The sequence below is a fragment of the Marmota marmota genome, unplaced genomic scaffold (genome assembly GCF_001458135.2).
Source record: "Marmota marmota marmota unplaced genomic scaffold, marMar, whole genome shotgun sequence".
NCBI classification, from domain to species: domain Eukaryota; kingdom Metazoa; phylum Chordata; class Mammalia; order Rodentia; family Sciuridae; genus Marmota; species Marmota marmota.
Genome location: NW_026000221.1, coordinates 20870002 through 20893766, shown reverse-complemented (window position 1 = coordinate 20893766; position 23765 = coordinate 20870002). Strand labels below are relative to the sequence as shown.

At 47.9% G+C, this 23765-nt stretch overlaps 1 protein-coding gene across 1 annotated transcript in view; it reads left to right on the top strand.

The window, feature by feature from the left end:
* Adgrg5 (adhesion G protein-coupled receptor G5) overlaps nt 1-23765 on the top strand; it is a 28871-nt gene that overhangs the window by 2861 nt on the left and 2245 nt on the right. Inside the window, exons 3-11 of the mRNA XM_015488669.2 lie at nt 15031-15131; nt 15350-15425; nt 16250-16429; nt 16951-17065; nt 17874-17990; nt 19202-19354; nt 20056-20177; nt 20350-20618; nt 22228-22345. Of these exons, the coding sequence (XP_015344155.2) occupies nt 15031-15131; nt 15350-15425; nt 16250-16429; nt 16951-17065; nt 17874-17990; nt 19202-19354; nt 20056-20177; nt 20350-20618; nt 22228-22345 (1251 nt within the window). The remainder of the gene's footprint in view (nt 1-15030; nt 15132-15349; nt 15426-16249; nt 16430-16950; nt 17066-17873; nt 17991-19201; nt 19355-20055; nt 20178-20349; nt 20619-22227; nt 22346-23765) is intronic.

Here is a 23765-nt window from a genome sequence, read left to right as displayed (position 1 = left end):
AAAAAAAAAAAAAAAAAAAAAAGAAAGAAAGAAAGAAAAGTGAAACTGGCTGGCTACAGTAGGGTCTGTAATCCCCGAGGCAGGAGGATCGCAAGTTCAAAGCCAGCCTCAGCAACAGAGAGGCGCTAAGCAACTCAGTGAGATCCTGTCTCTAAATAAAATACAAAATAGGGCTGGGGATGTGGCTTAGGGATTGAGTGCCCCTGAGTTCAATCCCTGGTACCTGCCCTCCCCCCACACACAAAAAAGCAAATGCAGGACAATACATAGGGTGGGCTACTTTTTGTATAAAGTGGGGGAAATTCTGTTTGCTTATATCTGTATGGAGAAACTCTGGAAGAGACACGGAATTCTAAAAGCAGTGGTACCAGTGGGTAGCTGGAAATTGAGAGGGGGCGTCTTCAGGGTGGAGGACTGCTTTGCATTTCAGATTTTTGTATTTGTTTATCAAATATAAAATATTCGAAAGATGTGAATTTCTAAACTATTCGGAGTAAATGCAATTTGAGAAATGTATAATTACAATTTTGGGGGAGAACATGAGGAACTGTAGACAAGGAAAACAAAGGGGAGATTATGATCTCCCCTCTCAGAAGCGACTCCTGCCTGTTCTTGGATGTTTATCCTGCTTTTGCACATGTAAGAAATAGGATTTTGGGGGGCTGGGGTTGTGGCTCAGTGGTAGAGCACTTGCCTGGCACGTGTGAGGCACTGGGTTCGAATCTCAGCATCATATATAAGCAAATAAATAAGTAAAGATCCCTCAATAGCTAATAAAAATATTTTTAAAAAGAAATAGGATTTTTGGGCCAGGATGGGATTACATTGTTTTGCAACATGCTTTTTGATTTTTAGAAGCAATATGTTACTATTATTTTTTCTATGTTAACAAATAGTCATTTGGAGGATTGAAAAGAATCCTAAGTATTAAACTGTTTTTTTTTTTTCCTGTTGTGAAGGTTATAAGCAAAGACTCATAGCAAATTTATTTGGAATAGCCCCAAATTGGGAACAATCCCAGCGTCCCTTGAATGGATGCATGGTTAAAACAAACTATGGTACATCCACACGAGATACAGCTCAGCAATATATTTTTAAAAAATACATTTGAAAAAAGCTATTGATATGCACAACTTGGATGGATCTCCAGGGGAATTATTCTGAGTAACAGAAAAAAAGCCAATACAACATCAAAACCAGGAAAGTAACTTTGGTACAATTTGCAGACTTTGTTCAGAGTCTGCTAGTTTTATAGGCACTCATTTATGCATGTGTGTGATGTGGGTGCCTATTTGATTCCATGCAATTTTATCACATGTGTAAATTCCCATAGCAGCCACCACAACGAAGACACAAAACTGTTCTGTCACCACAAGGATCCTTGTGATACCCCTTCATAGACATGCCCGACCTCACCCGGGGCAACCACTAATCCTTTCTCCATCTCTATAATTTTCATTTCAAGCATGCTATGCAAGTCAAATCATATACTGCACTCCATCTTGAGATTGGTTTTTTTCTTCCTTTTTTTTTTGCTCTGGAGAATTCCCTTGAGATCCATCCAAGTTGTATGTACCAATAATTGTTTGTTTTTTTTTTTTTTTCAAATTTATTATTATGAGTATTTTGGTACAGGGATTGAACTCAGAGGCACTCAAACACTGAGCCACATCCCCAGCCCTATTTTGTGTTTTATTTAGAGACAGGGTCTCACTGAGTTGCTTAGGGCCTTTGCTTTTGCTGAGACTGGCTTTGAATTCGTGATCCTCTAGTCTCAGCCTCCTGAGATGCTGGGATTACCGGCCTGTGCCACCGTGCCTGGAAAATTTATTATTTTTTATATTGTTGAGTTGTATTTCATGACGTGGATATACCACTTTCCATCCATTGAAGGGCATTGGGGGTCGTTTCCAGTTTGGGGCTGTTATGAATTAAGCTGCTATGAATGTTCATATACCGGTTTTCTTGTGAGCATGGGTTTTTAGCTCTCTGGGATAAAAGCCTAAGAATACATTGCTAGGTTACGTGGTAGGCACACATTAGGTTTTATAGGAAACTGACAAACTGTTCCAGAGAAGCGGAGCTCTGACTTACTGAACTGTTCCTCCCTTGATGGAAGATACATTGTTTTCAAGTCTTTCTTGTTGTAAACAGTAGTATTCTAGGTATCCTTTTTTAAAAATTTACAAAATGTGTTATATTTTCCACTTCTACTTTTTACATATCCCAGGCACTTTAGAACATCTATAATGTCTAGCTATTTTTTAAAAAAATATTTATTTATTTATGTTTCTTTAGTTTTAGGTGGATACATTAGTTTGTTTTTATGTGGTGCTGAGGATGGAACCCAGTGCCTCATGCATGTTAGGCAAGTGCTCAACCATTGAACTACAGCTATTTTCAGGAAAGTACTTAGCATTTTCAACTACATATATATTAATGAGGAATACAATGTACTCACAAAACAATGGTGATCGTTGTAGGAGAATGTCTTTTACATAAAACCTATCTGGCACAAGAGCTCCTTCTTCTCACCATCAAAGTCTTCTCCACGTCCTCTAACCCACTGGACAAGATTCCTAGAGGCGGTCTAACAAATCCATTTCAAAGTCTCGTCCCAAAGACACTTCTGATTTTTTAAAACAAATGGGCATTTACAAGATGTTATTTTCTAACTCAACCATCCGAGGGCAACCTCTTTGCATTTAGAATTTCCAGATGTAGTAAAACTTTTGAAAGGTTGGGGAGCAAGTTGAGAGCAGCTTTTTCATATTCTATGTGAAGGCCTTCGACAAACAATAGTAAATCTTCCCAACGAGTGGTGGGCATGGTGGACATTTCCAATCGGGTCAAACACGGCATGTTCCTCTACCTTTTCTCCCTTTGTTAGAAGGAACACCAACTGCCTAAGAGCCGCCAACCTTTCCAGAGTCTCAGGAGTGGAAGTGCCAGATTCGCGGGTCAAGGTCAAGGTCAAAGTCAAAGTGGGTCTTTGAGGGTCAAGGTGCAGTCTCCCGGGAACAGGTGCTGGTGCTGGCGTGCAGGTTGCTGGCCAGGCTCATGTAGTCCCCGTGCGTTGCAGAGCGGTCGCGGAGGGCCCTGCGCCACTGGCTAACATGTGGCTGGGCTTGCCGCCATCCACAGGCCTTCTCAAATTCTAGCCTTTATACTCCAAGATACCACTTTTTTGGAAGGTCACACCTATTCTTTGGAGCAAAGTTCAAGTACAAAGCCTTTCATTCCTCCAGTCCTTACCCATCACGTCCCTGTGGAAGCGCCTGACATTTAAATCTGAATAATTCTAAAAATTTTTCTCTTAAACCTATTTGATTCTTCCATCCACAGCTGTTTTTCCTGAAAAAAAAAAAATGATGCAGTATTTGTCACCACTTCCTCACAAACCAATCACTGGTTTATCCAATCTGCCATCTAGCATTTAGCCTGTGAGTTTAGCCCGTTTGCATTTATTGTAATGGTTGATGTATGTGGACTCGGTTTTTCCCATCTTCCCTTGTCCTTTCAAATACTTTATGTAAGTTGCTTTTTGTTTGATTTGGTTTGGTTTTTGCTTTCTTCTACTTCTCTACTACATTTCAGCACCAGGGGCAGATGGTGTTTTTATTATTAGAAAAGAGGGAAAAATAAACGGGGGAAATGGAACTATACTAATGCTGTTGAAACAATGTAAAACTAAATTCTAGAAGCCCCAGTTACACACCAGCATAACGTTAATTGCAAATCTTTCTTGTCTATTCATTATAGCAAAGTTAGCAAACCTCTAATTTTCTTACCAAAGTTTCACAGTATATTCTACTTCCTCTTTTTGCATAAAAGTTATACTATTTAAATATATATATATATATATATATATATTTATTTATTTATTTATTTATTTTTATATGGTGCCGAGGATTGAACCCAGTGCCTCACATGTGTGAGGCAAGCGCTGTACCACTGAGCCCCAACCCCAGTCCATATATACTATCTGTTTTTATTACTTTAGTGTTGCCCTTGAAACTTCACCGAAAATATTTAGCATACTAAAGTCTAATGTTATTTAATATATTAAATCCATTCATCTTTTTTTGAGGAGTGGGTACCAGGGATTGAACTCAGGGACACTCCAGCACTGAGCCACATCCCCAGCCCTATTTTTGTACTTTATTTGGAGACAGGGTCTCCCTGAGTTGCCTAGCACCTCACTTTTGCTGAGGCTGGCTTTGAACTTGTGATCCTCCTGCCTCAGGCTCCCCAGCCACCTGCCCAGCTAATGCATCCATCCCTTTTGGGGGTGGTGGTGCTGTGGGATTGAACCCAGGTTCTTGTGCATGTGAGGCAAGCACTCTACCAACTGAGCTAGATCTCCAGCCCTAATCCATCCATCTTTGAACAAGTCAGAGCCTTAGAATACTTTACTTCCAATCCCTCCCTCCCAAATCCATGCTCTGATTGTCCAGCCTAAACATTTTTGTGGGTATTTATTCCTGGCTCGCACGATTATTTCCATAGGGTACAGTCATAAAAATGAATTTCCTGAGTCAAAGGTTATTCAGAATATGACTTTCCTATATGTCACCAAACAGTCCCCTCTATGATGGGACTCTCGAGTCTCAGGTGGGGATGGAGGATGGGCCTGTCCCTACAGCCTCTCTCTGGGTGCTGACCTTTGCGAGTCCAGTGGTAGAAAATGAATGCTCCTGTCCTTAACTACCTCCCTGGGCCACTGCCATCAGCAGGCGTTTTGAATTTGGGGGCTCTCCCTCCCAGAAGCCCTGGGAATTTTCTTCCTCAAGAGAGAAGGAAGGTTAGCTCTCCTGCCCTCTCCTCCCTTCTCCATTTTGTCTTCTCTGACCTCTCAGTGTGTTTTTGGTTTGATTTTCTAATATCAGATTATAGAAGTATACATCATATACAATAAGATGCTCCTCTTCTTTTTTCGGGGGTACTGGAGAGTTGACCCAGATGTGCTCTACCACTGAGCCACATTCCCAGCCTTCTTTTATTTTTATTTTGAATCAGGGTCTGGCTAAGTTGCTGGGGCTGACCTGAAACTTGCAATCCCTCTGCCTCAACCTTCTAAGGTGCTGGGATTACCCACAAGTGCCACTGTAGCTGGTTTCAAATTTGCCTTATTGGAGAGTAGTCTAATGAGCTTTGATAAATGTACGCAGGCGTGTATACACATATATTACAATCAAGATATAGGACATTTCTATTGTCTTGAAAAGTTGCCTTGTGCCATTTTGTAGTTAATATCTTTTCCTTGCCCCCTTGACAACTACTGATCTGGTCTCTGATCCTAATGCTTTTACTTTTCTAAATGGTCTTGTAAGTGGAATCATAGAATCTTTGTGTCTGGCTTCATTCACTTATCCTTGTGATTTGGAGAGTCACCAAAGCATTGACGATTTCAGCCATTCATAACTGTTCCTTGCTGAATAATATTCCACTGTATAGATATACCACAATTGGCTTTCACCAGTTGATGGAAATTGTATTGTTTCCAGATTTTGGTTATTATGAATAAAGCCGTTATGCCTGTGGAAGTCTTCAAGTAAAAGATTTTTTCATTTTTCTTGGGTAAATACCTAGAAGTAGAATTGTTGGTTTTAAGGTATGTGTATCTTCAGCTTTATTGGAAACTGCCAAGCTGTTTTCAAAATGGTTGTCCCATTTTGCATTCCTTTCAGAAATGGGGAGCATTCCAGATCTTCTATATCCTCCACAACACTAGACTTTCCCAGTTGTTTTAATTTTATTCATTCTAGAAGGTGTGTAGCAATATCTCATTGTGGTTTTTATTTGCATTTCCCTAATAGCTATTAATATTAAGCATATTTTCATGTGTGTATTTGCCATCTTTTTTAGTGTAGTGACTATTCAGCTCTTTCCCCATTGGATTTTTTTTCTTATTAGTTGTAAGAGTTCTTTATATTGTCTACATACAAGTTGTTGATGTTTTTGTTTTTTAATCAGCTATTATGTTTGGAAATATTTTCTCCCAGACTTGGCTGGTCTTCTCATTCCCTGTATGTAGTAATCTTCAAAGAACAGAACTGATGACATCCAAATTACTATTTTTTTTTTCTCTTATGGAGTGTGTTTTAGGTGTTGTTTCTAAGAAATCTTTTCCTAATCCAAGGTCAGAAAGAATTTCTCTCTCTCTCTCTTTTTTTTTTCCTACAAGGGTTATAGTTTTCATTTTGTATTTCAATCTATGGTCCATTTTTTTTAAATATTTATTTTTAGTTATTGGCGGACACAACATTTTTGTTTGTATGTGGTGCTGAGGATCGAACCCGGGCCGCACGCATGCCAGACGAGTAGCGCTACCGCTTGAGCCACATCCCCAGCCCCCAATCTATGGTCCATTTTGAGTTCAATTTTGTATGTTGCAAGTTGTGGATCCAAGTTCTTTTTTATTTTGGCATTGGAGAGCCAAATGTTCCAGAACCACTTATTGAAGATTATATCTCTCCATTGAATTACCTTTGCATGTTTGTCAGAATTCAACTGATCAAAAAATGATAATAATACAAATTTTAAAATAAATCAATACACAGATATATTTTTGGACTCTTCTGTTTCACTCATCTGCATGTCTGTCCTTATGCCAATAACATGTTGTCTTGATTACTATAGCTTTATGGTAAGTGTGACATTGCAGTGACATTGCCAGTGTGAGTCCTGTGTTTTTTTTTTTTTTTCAAAATATTTTCACTATTCTAAGTCCTTTTTTTTCCTTTATCTTTTTTTTTTTTTTTTTTTTTTTCAGTAATGAGGATTGGACCCAGGGGCACTCTATTACTGAACTACACCTCCAGCCCTTTTAGTTTTATTTTTGAGACAGGCTCTTGCTAAGTTGCCCAGGCTGGTCTCCAACTTGTGATCCTCCTGCCTCAGCCTCCTGAGTTGCTGGGATTACAGGTGTGCCCCACTGCACCTAGTGACAGTTTTTTCCTTTCAAGTGTAAATTTTTAAAAAAAATGTTCATTTTTTAGTTGTAGTTGGACACAATAGCTTTATATATTTATTTATTTTTATGTGGTGCTCAGGATCAAGCCCAGGGCCTCCCATGTGCTAGGCAAGTGCTCTATCACTGAGCCACAACCCCAGTCCTCAAGTGTAAATTTTAGAATCATCAGTTTCTACAAAATATCCTGCAGAAATTTTGATTGGGATTGGATCTGTATTCCTGAGGGACATTGCTCTTCACTTCTTTTTAATATTCTTTTCCTGAAATGCCTATGGCTGTGAAAATATGGGCCTCTTGAAAGTTTGGAAAACTTCCAACGTTATTTCTTTTCTGAAGGACTGGGCTTAAGATTGTTATTATCTCTTTCTTTATAAGAGTTTCTTTAGAGGAGGTATTATCATTTCCTAAATGTTTGAAAGAATGTTCTGGTGAAGTCTTTTGGGCTTAACATTTTTTTAAATCTATTTTTTTGAGAATTTTTTAATACTTATTTTTCAGTTTTCGGTGGACACAACATCTTTGTTTGTATGTGGTGCTGAGGATCGAACCTGGGCCGCACACATGCCAGGCGAGCGTGCTACCGCTTGAGCCACATCCCCAGCCCCTTAACATTTTCTTTATGAGAAGGTTTTTAGGTTATGAATTTTAATTCATTTAATAAATAAAGGACTATTCATATTTTCTACTTCTTCTTGAGTAAGCTTTGGTAATTTGTGTCTCCTTCAAGAAATTTTTTTTTTGTTTTGTATGATGAATATAATTTGTTTTTTAAATATTTATTTTTTAGTTGTGGTTGGACACAATATCTTTATTTTATTTACTTTTATGTGGTGCTGAGGATTGAACTCAGGGACTCACATGTGGTAGGCAAGGGCTCTACCGCTAAGCCACAATCCTAGCCCAATGAATATAATTTGTTAAGCCTTACATTGTTAATATTATTTCCTGACCCTTTTCAGTGCTGGAGATGGAACCCAAGGCATCCTGCTTGCTGGGCAAGTACTCCACCCCTGAGCCACATCCCCAGCCCCTCCCTTAACTTTTTATTGTCTGTAGTTCTGCAGTGGTAGACCCTCTTTTTTAGTTGATATTGGTCATTCTCCCTCCACTTTTTTTTTTTTTTGGCTAGAAATTTGTCAGTTTTATTTATTTTTTCCAATAACCAACATTGAGGTTCATTGATTTGTCTTCATTTCTTTTTAATTTTCTATTTCACTGATTTATGTTCTATATAATTTTCTTTCCTTCTGCTTACTTGGTGCTTAAATTTTATACTTTACCAAGGTAGAAGCTTAGATCAGTGACTTGAAATCTTCCATCATTTCTAACATAAGCGTTTAAGACTCTGCATTTTCTTTTCTTTTTTTTTTTAACTTCATGCTTTTAATTTTGTATGAAATTCTACAGTAACCAAGTTTACTTTCTATAAAGGTTCACTCTCATAACAGGATCTCAAAACCTCAGGTTCAAATTTAGGTAATAAAATAACAACTTTGGTTTTCAAGTGGTTTAAAATTTTTTTTTAAATAATCACAGAAGCACTTACATTAATAGCAGCATCTCACAAAAAGGGGGAAGAGCAGTAATCAGCTCAGTTAGGGACTACAAAGTAATGCCATTCAAGAAAGGACAAAGGAAGAAGAATGACAACTATTGATCCTTAGACCACTAATGACTTCCTCAGCCACAGAGCTGTCTCCAAAATCTCGTTATAACCGACATTTTAAGTTTCTATGTTTGCCGTAAACCTAGATCTAGTTACCACAGGCTTTGCACAGACACTTTTGGGTTATAAGGTGATTCCAACAACATACTTAATGCATCTATGCTTGGTAAATATTTTTCAAATAAGTCCATCAGAATCTACATTTTTCTTTTAAGCACTGCTTTAGCCATAGTTTCCCTTGTGATTTTGTTTTAACCCAGGGTTACTTAATAGCTTGTTATTAATTTCCTTGTATTATGTTATTAATTTCTGTTTTAATTCCCTTGTGGCCATAGAACTTACTTTGTATGATTTTAGTCCTGTTAAATATAGATTTATTTTATAGCCAAGTGTACAGTCTGTCTTTGTGAATGTTGTATGAATACCTGAGAAGAATGTGTACTTTGAGGTTGTTGGGTAGACTGTTCTATAAACACCAATAAGATTAAGCTGATTGACAGTGTTGCTTATGTCTTCTAGTTTTGATTTTATATCTACTTGTTCTATCAGGTACAGAGAAAGAAATATTACGCCAATGCAATTATAGTTGCTGATTTGTGTGTTTCCGCTTTCAGTAGTATCAATTTTGAAGCTCTGTTATCAGGTGCATACATATTTAAGATTTTTTTTGGATGATTTTTTTATCCCTTTAGCCTTATATAATCTTTAGTTTTTAGTTTTGAGTACTGGGTGGGTTATGCCCCCAGCCCACACCCCTTCTGTTTTTTTCAAAAATTTTGAGAGTGAGTCTCACTGAGTTGCTGAGGCTGGCCTCAAATTTGTGATTCTCCTTCCACAGACACCTGAGTAACTGGGATTACAGGCATGTGCCACAGCTCCTGGCTCTCGTCCTGTAGAATCCTTATCCCCAATAATATTTCTATTACTTTTTTGGATATTAATCTAACTATTCAATTTTAATTATTATTGCTGTATCTGGTTCCCCCATTTTACATTGAATTTATTGGTATCTTTATATTTAATATGTCTTTCTCATAAATAGTAAACCTTGGGTTTGGCTTTCAAAATCTAGGCTGATAATCTGCCTTTTAACCAGAGCATTTGGTCCATTTATTTTTAAATTTAATATTTATATATTTATATGTGTGTGTGTGTGTGTGTGTGTGTGTGTGTAACTTTTTGAATTGGGAATTGAACCCAGGGGTGGTGGAGCTATGTCCCCAGTCCTTTTTACTTTTTGAGACATGGTCTTAAATTGCTGAGGTTGGCCTTGAGCTTGTGGTGATCCTCCAGCCTTAGCCTCCTGAGTCACTGGGATTATAGGCGTGTGCCACTGCACCTGCCTTGGTCCATTTATGTTTAGTGTAATTGTCTCTATGACTGGGTTTTAACCTACCATCTTGCTATTTATTTTCTCCTGTCCTGCCTATTCTTTGTTCCATTTTCTTCTTGCCCTGTCTTATTTTAGAGTGAGTATTTAAATGCCCATTTAGTTCTTTTTGCCCATTGATTGACTGGGTTAGTTGTTTTTGGTGTTAAGTTTTTCTGAGTGCTTTGTGTGTTCTGGACATTAATCCTCTGTCAGAGGAGCAGATGGCAAAGATCTTCTTCCATCCTGTGGGCTCTCTCTTCATTCTCCAGTTTCCTTTGCTGTGCAGAAGCTTTTTAATTTGATGCCTTCCAATTTGTTAACTCTTGGCATTGTGTCCCGAGCTTTAGAGATCTTGTTAAGGAAGTCACTGTCTGCACCAATATGTTTGAGAGTGGAGCCTGTGTTTTCTTCTAGAAGTTGCTAAGTTTCTGGTCTATTTCTTAGGTCTTCGATGCACTTTGAGTTGACTTTTGTGCGGGGCAAAAGATAGGCATATACATAGAAGAATGTAGAAAAATTAAATGATTTTATTTCTATGATTGTCTTATCATCTTATCTGGCTGTTTTCTTTTTCTAATGGTTACTCTTGGGTTTACCATATACATATTTAACCTTCCACGACTGACCTTCAAATAACCTTGCAACACTTAACATACAACATAAGCATCTGACAACAGAATAGTCCATGTTCACGCTTTTGCCATTTTTCTTCCACATTATTACGATCTCCACAATATGCCTGCACTATTACAGATATAAAAATTAAGGGGTTTTTTATTTTATTTCGTATTTAACACATTTTTACCAAATCCAACACTTTTCATCTCCTTGTATAGGTCCAGATTTCCATCGGGTATAATTTGCCTTCTACCCTAGGAACTTCCTTTGGAATTTCTCTCAGTTCAAGTTTGTTGGCCATGAATTCTCTAAGTCCTGGCTCATCTGAAAAAGTTCTTATTTGGCTTTCATTTTTTAAAAGGTATGTTCACTGTGCATAAATTTTAAGATGGTGGGTTTTTCTCGAAAGATATGCTGCATTTTCTTCTGGCTCGTATAGTTTTTGATCAGAAGTCTTTCCTCGTCCTTACTGTTTATCCTGGTCCACCTGGTTCTTGTTCTCCGGATGCCCTTCAAGATTTTCTTTCTTTTTGCTTTTGCAGCCACACGTCTATGATGGGACGGGGTGTGTTTTATTTAGGTGCATCCTTCCGTGTTTGGCAGAGCTCCTTGGATCTATGGTTTGTTCTTTTAATAATTTAGGAAAAGTTTTAGCCATTATCTCTTCAATGTCACTCTTTTATTTCTGTTGTTTTTCTGTTTCTATTTCTGTATCTTCTCTGCCCTCTCTACTCCCAAGACTCCAATGACGTACATATTGGGATATTGACTTTTGTCAATATTTAATTTTCACTCTTGCTCTTCATGTCTGTTACAGTTTACATGTTGAAAGTCCCCTGCAAAGCCCCTGTGTTAAGGGCTTTCTATCCAGGGTGGTGCTCTGGGAGGTGATGGAAATTTGAGAGATGGGGTCTACTCAGGGGAGACTATGGGATTTGATCCTTTCCTCCTTTCTTTTTTCTTTCGATCTCTTACTCGTGATGTAAGCAGTTTTGCTTGTCACGTCCACCTACCATGATGTGCTGCTTTGCCACAGGCCCAAAGTAATGGAGTCAATGCATCATGTCTTCTAATTCTGATTTTTTAACTTCTAAAACTGTGAGTCAAAGGTAACCTTTTTCTCTTCATAAGGTTTTATCTCAGGTATTTTGTTACAGTATTGGAAGGCTGAATAACACAGTGTTTCAACCAGGGTAATCTATATTGCTCTATCTTCAGGTTTACTGAGCTTTACTTGGCTGGGTCTGGTTTGCTGATAAATCCATTGAAAGATTTCTTCATTGCTGATATGGAGTTTTCATTTCCATCACTTTTACTTGGCCATCCTTTGTAGTTTCTATTGCCTCCTACAATTTCCCGTATGTTCTTGGAATTCATTTTTCTCACTACATCTTTTATGTCTCAATAATGGCTTCCTTTTCTTCCTTCCTTCCTTCCTTCCTTCCTTCCTTCCTTCCTTCCTTTCTTTCTTTCTTTTCTTTTTCTTCCTTCCCTCACTCCCCCTTTCCCCTCCTTCATTCCTTTCTTTCTTTCTTCTTTTCATGCTGCAGATTGAAACCAGGGCCTAAGCCAGCAACCACTCTACCACTGAGTTACCTCCCCAGTCCTGGGTCCCTTTTTATTTTTATTTTTTTTTTAAGTGGAGTTAGGGACTGAATGCAGGGATATCCCACCACTGCCCTTATTTATTTGAGACAGGGTCTCTCCCAGTTGCCCAGGCTGGCCTTGGGCGATCGTCCTGTCTCAGCCTCTCCAGTAGCTGGGATTACAGCTGGGTGCCCTGCACCTGGCTAGCCCAGGCCTCTTCTTTTACTTGGTTTTATTATGTGCCACGGAGTCCCTGACTGACCTCCAGGCACTGAGCATAAGAGGACAGTAGTGGGTGAGTCAAACCATATTTATTCCTAGAAATGGGCATATTTTGTATCTGTGGCTTTAGTAGAGGGCATTGAGTTGATCGAGTCTGTGGTTGATTCAGGTTTTTCGTTGCCATAGTTACCGTCTGCGCACCACGGCTGTTACTTTGTGCTGAGCACCAGGGCTTGAGTCCCCGGGGATTTTCTCGGTGTCCCTGTTTGGTGCTCAGCTTTGCACAAAGTGACACCGACGGGCTCTCCGTCCGGGTTCTAGCTCCTTCCCCAGCTTAGTCTGCGGTTGCTGGTCCCCTGGTGCAAGTTCTGTGGTGGGGGCGGCGGCTTCTTGTTCTCCTGCTCTAGTTTCGGTCTTAGACATTCAGAGGAGAGCCCAGGAGGGGGACTGGCCAGTGTTCCTGTTTTTCTCCAAACTCAGTGCAGGTGCGGGAGTGCAGGCAGACTTCCTGTCCCCCACCCCAGGGAGCCACCTGGGCCTGATGGGTGGGAGGTCCTGAGCCGCTGGGGGCCTGCTCCCGCCCCTGCCTGACAGTCAGGATGCCAGCGCCGGTGGCTGTCCTGCTCCGGCCAGTGTCCAGAGGCTCTTACCATCCATGCAGGGTGGGGGCGGGGCAGTTTCTGTTCTTGCCCGAGAGGGACCCGGTGTGGGAGTCTCCCAGGAGAGCCAGGTCCCCAAGGCACCGGCACCACCTTGAACTCTGCAGACCCAGAGCTCAGGCGGCACTGCTGCCGCCTCCCTGGGTCCTTGGCAGGTCCTGCATGCCCTTGTCACCATGGGGCCTCTCTCAGGCCCCGCCCCTTCCAATCAGTCTCATCAGCTCCCTGGGGAGGACTGAGGGAGGGACTGTCTGGAGGTCTGGACCCCTTTTATTTATTTATGTATGTATTTAATAAATGTATAACTAAGTTTTTTTTTTTTTGGTAGTTGTACATGGACAGCATGCCTTTATTTTATTTTTATGTGGTGCTAAGGATCGAACCCAGTGCCTCCCACGTGCTAGGCAAGTGCTCTGCCACTGAGCTGTAGCCCCAGCCCTGAACTCCTTTGAAATCTGGATCTCTCAGGGATGCTAAGCTGCCACTCTAGCCATGAAGAATTCATTAAGATTCAGACAGGAGGATAGCAAGGTCGAGGCCAGCCTGGGCTACTTAGCCAGACTCTTGTCTCAAATTAAAAAAATATAAGACCCAGCAGCTCAGGAGGCTGAGGCAGGAGGGTTGCGAGTTCAAAGCCAGCCTCAGCAATTTTAGCGGGGACATAGAGCATCCCTGGGTTCAATCCCCAGTTCTGGAAAAAAAATTCTTCCAGATATGGATTGTTTTCTTCTGGTCTCCTCTCAGGCAACTGTGCTTTCTCCGCAGAGTGTAGAAAGGGGAAAGAGTTCCTCTCCATGGCACCTGGGCACCACCTTGAACCTGTGTTCCAAATACTCTCAGAAACCAGCTCGGTGGGTTGTCCTGGACCTCAGCCCTCGAAGGGCTCAACAATGGATCAGTAAATTGTTCAGCTTTTTTCCACCGTCACGGTGGAGTGACATTCTCTTGTGGCTCTCTATATCCAAAGTGGAAATCATTTTAATATGCCTTTTACACAAGGAGAAACAACCTTCCTGTTCAGTGTTGCTATGACGACTATATAAATCTTAGTCCTTGGAGGAATCCCTTCTGGAGCCTTCTTTTTCCCTGCCCCTCGGGACAGGGTGTGCCCCAATCGAACCCAGGGCCTCAAATGTGCTAGGCGGGCTCTCTACCGCAGAGCCACAACCCCAGCCCCCCCGCCCATCCTGTTCTTAACCATCAGCCTCTTGGCACAGTTTCTGGGGAGCAGCTTCACCGGTCCTGCGGTGGGGATTCCTGTACATCGTGTATTCTTTTGTGGTTCGCTTCCTCATTTGGTTGGGGTGCATCCTCCAACAACTTTCTGAGAAAGGGCGCCTGTGTTGAAATATCCAGTAATCCTTGTTGGGACGATTTACATTTAAGAGTGGAGCACTAAAAACTCCATTGCTTGTCTGGGCTTGGGGACCGGGAGAGCTTTCCCATCAGTTAGATCTTGGCCATTTCATTGAGGAACACCGAAATGCTGGTAGCCTTAGGATACTCTCCTTGGAACAGTCAGTTTAAGCAGTTTCTTGGTTCCTGTTAGAAGATCCTGACCCAGGGCAAGTTAATGTCAGGGAGGGACTGACTTAGATGTTGCTTGTTCCCAGTTCCCCCTGGATGAGGTGGGGACCTCTACAGAGTCCCCAGAGAGTCCACTTTATGGGAGGGGTGTCTTAGGCGGAGCTGTGGATGGCAGCTGTTACCCAGTGATCAAACATTCTGGAGTCACAGAGACCCGGCTTCAGGCACCTTCAAGCAAAGCGAGACCCCGCCCTCCCAGCCTCAGCCTCCTCATCTGAAACGCAGGCGTAGTGAGGAGCTAAGAAGATGCTGCAGGTCCCAACCCCGGGACATGCCAGGCTCCTGGAAGAAGTCAGAGGTGTCTCTTTTACCACATTGATGGTGGTATGTGCACGTTTTCCAGGGCAGGAGCTACTTTTGGAGAGACCTGGCCACAGGGCATGGATGGCTGCAGGACCCTTTTCGTCTGCCTGTGCTTTCTGATTTCTCAGGGCAGGATCTCAGGTAAGAAGGCTCCGCTGGCCGGGTCAGACCCCATCAAGGCCCAGGGCTGTGCTGTGGAAGGCCGAGGGCTCGAACCCAGGCAGATGGAAAGGGGGCCACTCGTCCTCTTGGGGGCAGCAGCTTGGGTGAGTCTCTGGCTGGGGATGTGAGGTCCAGAGGCCTGCCAGGGGGCAGCTGAGGGTGCAGGCTGAGGGGGAGGATGGTCTTGCCCCCCATAGAGACAGAGCAAGAACTCCTGAGCTGGATGCGGAACATGGAGCAGGCCAAGGGCCGGAAGCTGACTTCTCCTGCTCGGTGAGTGGTGTCCAGCTGAACCTCTCGGTCAACTGTGCTCCTGCCCCAACTGTACCTCGAATTAGTGCCCAGGCCTGGTCCAGTGCGGACTCTCTCCTCCTTTCTTTTCTTGTGGTGCTGAGTATTGAATCCGGGGCCTTGCACAAGCTAGGCAAGTCCTGTATCACTGAGCAACATCGAGACAGGGCCTTGCCAAGTTGCTGTGACTAGCCTTAAATTTGCAATCCTCCTGCCTCAGCCTCCTGAGTTGCTGGAATTATAGGCCTGCACCGCGGTGCCAGCCCAGGGTAGACTCTTAACTGCATTTGTCAGGTTTTGTTTATCGAGAAACCACTGTGTGCCTGATGCTAGGTTCTGGAGATGGAAAAGAGACATGTCCCTGCCCTCCTGGAGTGTTTTGTCTAGGACAGGAGCCCTTAACCATAGATGTCATAAAACCAAGTGGGTCTCTGCCTTTTCCTAGGCAGGGACTCTAGGACTGTGGCTGGAGCCTCCATGGTCTGTGACTCAGTGACCAAGCAGCTCTGGCTGAGAGGTCAATGCTGGTGACCGACAAGGGCTAAGAGCCGCCACTAGGAAGCACAGAGATACATCTCTCATTAGGGGGAGCAGTCAGGGAAGGCTTCCTGGAGGTGGTGACAACAAACTGGGACCTGAAGAGGAGTCAAGTAGGAGAAGGAGATGGGTGGAAAGCCAAGGTCAGGGTGTGACAGGGACACTGCAATAGTCTGGAGTGGGAGTGACAGGCTGGGGCATGGGAGACCCTGCACTCGTAGGCCACCCACAGCTCTCTTTTGCCCCTTGGCCGCGTGTCGGGCCCTCAGGCAGGTGGAGGGCCTGGAGCAGAGGCTGCTGAACGCCAGCTTCTACGGCGACAACCTGACCCTGGAGACGCGCACCATCCAGTCTCTGATCTTCAAGCTGGGCTGCGACTTTGCTGGCCTCGCACTGAGCAGCCACACTCTGGAGCAGGTTTCGCAGGTCAGAGGTGGCCAGGAGAAGGGGTGGCCCGAAGTCCTGTGGGAGTTGAAGGTCCGCACTGTCCCCAGGCTCCGCCCCGAGTGGCTGAAGCTGCCTCCTCTGTAAACTGGGAGCGTGGGCACAGCAGGAGGGGAGGCGCCCATGGCCCCTGAAGGACGGTGTCTTCGTCCCCCTTTGCCCGAGTCACATGGAGGTGTGTCCCTCGGGTGGCAGCGTTGGGAGAGGCCAGGGAACCTGGCTCCGCTAGTACCTGTGTGATCCTGGCTGGATGCCTGGTTGGTACGGTGCTGACCTGGCTCCATGCTCAGGGACCTCAGTTGGGTGGGGTCCAGAACCCAAGCTCGAGGCTGGAGCCCCTGATGGACGCTGGGCCCTGGGGCCGGGGGAGGGGCAGTCCGAGCTTTGCCAATGGAGGCCCCGGAAAGGAACTGCAGAGGGTGAGGCCCGGAAGGTTTGGTGGGGAGTGGGGACAGCAAAGGCACTGGGGCCAGGCCCGCCCGCAGGCCCTGGACACCGGGCTCAGCCTGTCTGTGGCCCTCCGCAGGCCCGGGTCCCGCGCCATGCAGTTCCCCGCAGAGCTGACCCGAGAGGCCTGCGCTGCCCGGCCCCGGGAGCTGCGGCTCATCTGCGTCTACTTCTTCACCACCTACTTTTTCCAGGTCAGCAGGTGGTGGGTGGAGGAGGGCAGGTGCCAGCCCCTTTCTGGGGACACTGCAGGCCACTCCTGGCCTCTGAGTGGGGACCAGCCCACAGTGCAACCTTGGCCTGCCATTGGCCCTTACTGGGCCTCAGTTTCCCAACAAGCTGTAGGGAGGTGCCCTCACAATCTGCAAATTAAACCTAAGCAGGCTCGTAGGTGTGCGCCTGTGTGAGAGACAGACACCGAGGCACAAGGTCCCTGCCCTCGAGAACCCTGTCTCCACACCTGGACTTTGGGGATTTGTTGGGTGCAGTGGTGCACACTTGTAATCCCAGCGGCCAAGGAGGCTGAGGCAGGAGGATCGCGAGTGAAAACCAGCCTCAGCCAAAGCGAGGTGTTTAGCAACTCAGTGAGACCCTGTCTCTAAATACAAAATAGGGCTGCGATGTGGCTCAGTGGTCAAGTGCCCCTGAGTTCAATCCCGCGTACCCCCCACCCACCCCGCAAAAAAAAAAAAAAGATCTTAGTGATTCAATGTTAGCGTGAGGTTGATGACAACCACAAAATGACGGATGAATGAAGGTGGAGGCAGTTTTCCCAAGGGACAGTGCCAGGGGAATCTAGAGAAGGTGCCACTCAACCTTGTCTTTGAAATTGAGGATAGGTGTGAGGTGAGGGCTGGAGGGTGGAATGCCTTAAACAAATGGGCAGCGCGCCCCCTGGTGGTGGGTGAGAGGATAGCCCCAGGTGGTGGGAGGAGGGGCCGGGAAAGAGGGCTCTGGTCTCCCCTGGGCCCTCAGCCCTTGGTCTGTCCGCTGCCCTTCCAGGATGAAAGCAACTCATCCCTGCTCAACAACTACGTCCTGGGGGCCCAGCTGGACCACAGCCACGTGGACAACCTCACCGAGCCAGTCAACATCAGCTTCTGGCACAACCAGAGCTTGGTACTGTTGGAGTACCCCCCCTTTCCACCCCACCCCTGCCCCTCTGTGGGTCTCCTGTTGAACACTGGTTTGACCAAACTCAAACCTGAGGAACCGTCACATTCTGAAAATTCCTACTAAGGAGATGAGAAACTTTCACTCATTGCATTCTTCAGGATTCTTTCTGTTGCTAATGATAGAAGACCACCTCAAGCCCGCTTAAGCACAAAAGGGAATTCTTGGCTCACGTCAATGACATGTCCAGGGGTGATCCACCTTCAGACATGGCTGGATCCAGGGACTGACACAGTACTCTTATGGGTCAGTCTCTCTCCATCTCTCAGCAATTGTTTCCTGCCTTGGCAAGATGGGTGCTAATCAGGCGGGCTTCCTTTCCCTCTTTCCAGAGGGTCTACCTTACCAGTGCAAATCAGGATCCAGGGTCCTAAAGGTTCAGCTGGGTCATGTGTCCATCCCTGAACCAGTCTCTGTGCCCAGGGGGATGGAACGTGTGGATTGGCCCCACCTGGGTCACGTGGGGTGGAGGAGTGAAAACCCTCGTAGTGGAATAGAGGGAAGGGCTGCCAGGTGGACACAGCTCAGTGCCCTGTTTCCCTGTCCCTGTCCTTGCTGAAAAGCTCGGAGCCCTGTCCTCTGGCTCCATGTCCCTGCGGCTTCACCAGAACTGCCCTGGACCTTCCTTCCCTGCTCAGGGCAGTTCCCTCCCCCTGGAGCAAACGCCCTACCTCCAGTGTCCTGGAAATCGGGCTGGAGGCCTCGGTGCCCCGCCTCTGGCCCTTCCTCTGCGGTCTCCAAGGCACTGCCCAGTGTGGCTGGAATGAGTCTCTCCCCCTCTGGGCCTGGGTCTGGGTCATCCGTGGCCCTCACCAGTGGGAGATAGGGGACCACTGGCCATGCCAGAGGCCAGAGCTGGGCCTCAGGAGGCCCCGCAGACTTTCATTTTGCACCAGCCTCGTAACCTGGGCATGAACGACCCTATTTTGCAGACAAGCAGAGTGAGGCTCAGAGAAGCCTAGCGTCTTGCCCAGGTCCCTCTGAGAGTCCCCGGTGGGCGTGTGGTCGGCATCTGGGACTGTCCCATGCCCAAGCTCAGCCCGTGCCCCGTACGTGTTGGAGGGAGGCGGCGGAGCCTGCTTTGCCCCCGGGATGCTCAGACCCTGAAGTCTGGCCCCTCGCTGCTCCCCCGGGACTGACCCAGCATCTCCCCTCAGGAAGGCTACACGTTGACCTGTGTCTTCTGGAAGAAGGGAGCCAGCAAGCACCACTGGGGGGCCTGGAGCCCCGAGGGCTGCCGCACAGAGCAGCCCTCCCCCTCCCAGGTGCTCTGCCACTGCAACCACCTCACCTACTTTGCTGTTCTCATGGTACGTGTGCATCCAGGCTGGGCGAGGGAGTCAGAGACACACAGGGCTCCATGCCCCTGGCAGAGGGGCAAGGCAAAAGCTGGTATAAGGGAAAGAAAATCCAACTCAAGTGGGCTTAAACCACACACACACACAAAGAAACTTAGGGGCTCATGTTCCTGAAAAGGTTGGGCTATGGAGGCTTCAGGCATGGCTTGGTCCAGGAACTGAATAGCACTGAGACAGGATTCTCTCTCTGTTCTTCAACTGTGTTTGATCCGTCCTGGCTTGGCCCTCCAACAGGGTCTCCCCACTGGATAATATGGCTGCCAGCAATTCCTGGCTCATGCCCTGGGAGCTTTCAGGCCAGTGGAATAAAAGCCTTTCTTACCCAATTCTGCCAACTAGTCTTGGGACTGAATCCTGTGGCTTGATGTGTATCATGTGCTCATCCCTTGAGCCAATTGCTATGGGCAGGAGGAGGAAGGCTCGGATAGGCCAGGCCGGTAGCCCGTCCACACATGGGGTGGGAGAAGTGGGGCCCCTTCCCACAGGGGCACAGAGAATGGGGGAGGGGCATTTGCATGGGGGGGGGGGATGGGAGTTTCTGGGGGAAAGTCGCTACATCTGCCAGGGTGGCTGGGCTTGCGGGGAAGGGACCCTCCGTCAAGGGCCGGGGAGGGCATGTCCACGTCCAGGCTCCAGCCCCCTCCCTCCCGCAGCAACTCTCGCCGGCCCCGCTCCCCGAGGAGCTGCAGGCCCCCCTTGAGTACCTGTCCCTCGTGGGCTGCAGCATCTCCGTGGTGGCCTCGCTGCTCACCATCGTGCTGCACCTCTATGTCAGGTATGCCCCTGCCTCCGCGTCCAGCCCGTCCCCGTCTGCTCGGCTTCCTCCTGGTCCCCACCCGGTCTCCTAGGGCGGGGCCAGGAGGCAGGGGTCACAGCACACGCAGTGGCATCACTGTGCCCAGCGGGTGGCGCTGCCTGGTGACATCCGGCCCGTGCTCCCACCCCAGGAAGCCGAGTGACGCCGTCACGCACATCCACATGAACCTGCAGGGCTCCGTGCTGCTCCTGAACGTGGCCTTCCTTCTGAGCGCCACGGCGGCCGTGGCCCCGGTGCCTGGGCCCGCGTGCTCGGCCCTGGCGGCCACGCTCCACTTCGCGCTGCTCAGCTGCCAAACCTGGATGGCCATCGAGGGCTTCAACCTCTACCTTCTCCTCGGGCGCGTCTACAATGTCTACATCCGCAGATACGTGCTCAAGCTGGGCGCCCTGGGCTGGGGTGAGCTGGCCTGCCCACTTAGGGGTCAGCGGGCCCAAGTGGCCGCTCTGCCACCCCAGTGTCTCTGTCAACACACACAGTGCACCGCTATCTCATCACCATCTGCACCTCCACCTCCACCGTCAGCCCCACCAACTCCTCTAACCACCATTACTACCTCCACATCACCTCCTCCAGCTCCACCAGTATCATCTCCATCAGCACTATCACCTCCACCTTCAACCCACCATTACTACTACCACCACATCACCACCTCCAGCTTCACCTCCAACACACCATCACCACGACCATCAGCTCCAAACCCTCTCCAATCGACCATTACCATCACCATCACCACCTCTATTTCCATCACCATCACCATCATCACTTCCAACACCACCATCACCACCACCACCACCACCATCACCCCCATCAACTCCACTTCAACCATCATTACTACCACCACCACATCACCTCCAGCTCCACAATCACCACCTCCACTTCCACCTCCAACACCATCACCATCACCTCCACCACCACTATCAGCCCCACCAACCCCCCTCCAGCCCACCATAACTACCACCACATCACCACCTCCAGCTCCACCTCCATCACCATTATCACCTCCACCACCATCTCCACCATCACCATCACCATCAGCTCTACCACCTCCACCTCCAACACCACCATCATTACCTCCACCACCACCATCACCACCACTGTCAGCCCCACCAACTCCCCTCCAGCCCACCATAACTACCACCACAGCTCCACCTCCATCACCATCATCACCTCCACCACCATCTCTACCATCACCATCACCATCAGCTCTACCACGTCCACTAACACCATCACCATCACCTCCACCACCACCCTCACCACCTCTACCTCCAACCACCATTACTACCACCACATCACCACCTCCAGCTCCACCTCCATCACCACCATCATCACCACCATCTCCACTACCATCTCCACCACCATTAGCTGTACCACCTCCACCTCCAGCACCACCAGCACCACCATCACCACCTCTACCTCTGGCCACCATTACTACTACCACCACATCACCACCTCCATCAGCTCCATCACCCACCTCCAATCCCACCATCAACCCCATTACTTCCTCCCACTACCATCATCACCTCCACCTCCACTTCCAGTTCACCACTCACCACCATCAGCTCCATACTCTCACCTCCATCCCTCCCTTGCTCCCACCACCATCACCACCTCCACCTCCATCACCACCATCCCCTGCCCCACCGTTTCCACTACCTCCCACCATCATCTCCATCGTCACCATCATCCTCATCCTCACCACTGTTGCTTCCATCATCGGTGCCTCCATTACCACCTTCCCCCTTTTTCAGTTATGGCTACTTCCTCACCCCTCTCTCCCGTTTGCTCCTCACCCCATCTTCCCTGGGTGGTCCCCTCTACTGCCCCTCCTGTTCTGTCCTAGAGCCGTCACTCATGAAGAGCCTCTTCCGAGATCGCAGGCTCAGTGCTCAGGGGCTGGAGCTCAGCGCGGCCCCTCCCCTCCCCTGCCCAGTGGGGTTCCCTGTTAGCAGACCCAGAGATGAGGGTCAGCCCTTTGGGGCCTCCTGAGCCTTTGTCCCACCCTCAGGGGTCCCTGCCCTCCTGGTGCTGCTGCTCCTCACCATCGAGAGCTCCGTGTACGGGCCCCGTGTGATTCCCATCTCCAGGAGCCTGGAAAATGGCACGATCATCGGGAACACGTCCGTGTGAGTGCCCGGCGCTGGCAGAACGCCCCGTGGGCCTGGGGCTCTAGATGGGTGTCCTGCAGGTCAGGCCTGGCTGGAGGGCGAGGAGGAGCTCAGATGGGGATGTGGGGGGGCGCCACACTCCTCCTCCCGGATGTGGCAGTCTCCTGCAGGGCAGCTGCACCAGCTGACGCCAGGAAGCCGTGGGTCAGAGGGCAGTGCCCGCTTAGCCCCCCAGGCCGGCAGTGGAGCCTGCCTGTGGGGCCCAGCCTTGGCCTGCAGCTCCCAGTAGACTTTCCAGCACAGCCTGCCCCTGACCATCCTGCTCAGCCCCGTGCTTCACTAATCCAATGCCGGCTCCTCCTGACCTGCTCCAGGGCACGACCTTGCCAGGCCCCACAGACCCCCCCTGGCCTGAGAAGAGAGTGGGTAGACCTGGGGGAGGGCAGTGCAGGGATGGGGCTCAGTGTCCTTGGGGCTTGATAGGAGGCAAGGCCCTTGGGGGCCTGGGGACAGTCTGCTGCCTCCTCCTGGAACCTGCGATGTCAAGCCCTGCTGTAGAGTTAGGACAGTGAGGCACAGAAGCCCTGGAACTTGCCCAAGGAGACCCAGGCAGTCAGTGGCCGAGCTGGACCCAGTTGCCGCCAGTGAGCCCCGACCACCAGGCCCGCCTCATCCCCACTGTCCCTGAGGGCTCAGGAGCTGAGTGAGGGGAGGGGCCACTTTCTCTCTGGAGGTCGGGTTGTGTCTCCAAGGAGGTGTGACTCACCCTCGTCAAAGATGTGTTTTCTTATATACTGTGTGATATGGACAGAAGAGTTGAAGTGACACATGACAGGGACATTAGGGACCCTAGGCGAGGCACTAGCTTCCCTGTGTTTTTCCCACCCCTCCCTCTGCCTCAGGAAGCCATAACTCTGGCTTTTGTGACCCTCTTTTGCCTCTTAACCGTCGTTAATACCCACGCATTCCTCACGCAACCCTGGAACACGACCCAAATGTCCGCTGACAGGATTAAGAGGGTGAAGGGGCTGTTGCTGCTAGTGCATCGCCTAGCAGTGAGATGAACCCCAGCCCTGTTCACAGGACAGTGGCTGCAGCAGCAGGAGTCCCTGGGGTCCCTGAGCAGGTGACCATGACTGGGGCACAGGATCTGGGCTCAGATCAAGGGGCTTCAAGTCCCACCTCTGCCCCTGACTAGTGTGTGGGTCGGACTCCAGCAGGACTGGAGGTTCCTGAGCTGGAGCCTCAGTTTCCTCATCCTCAGGGTGGGAAGGGTTAGTGCCCACGTGTGGGTCATGAGAACCGCGCGGCACCGTCCACGCCAGGCAGCCGCACAGCGCTCAGGTTGGGTAAGAGGCGGCACCTCTGGCCAGGAAAGACAGGAAGGGCTCGGGGGACCTAGGGCCAGGGTCGGGGGGAGAGAGAGGAAATAGAGGGA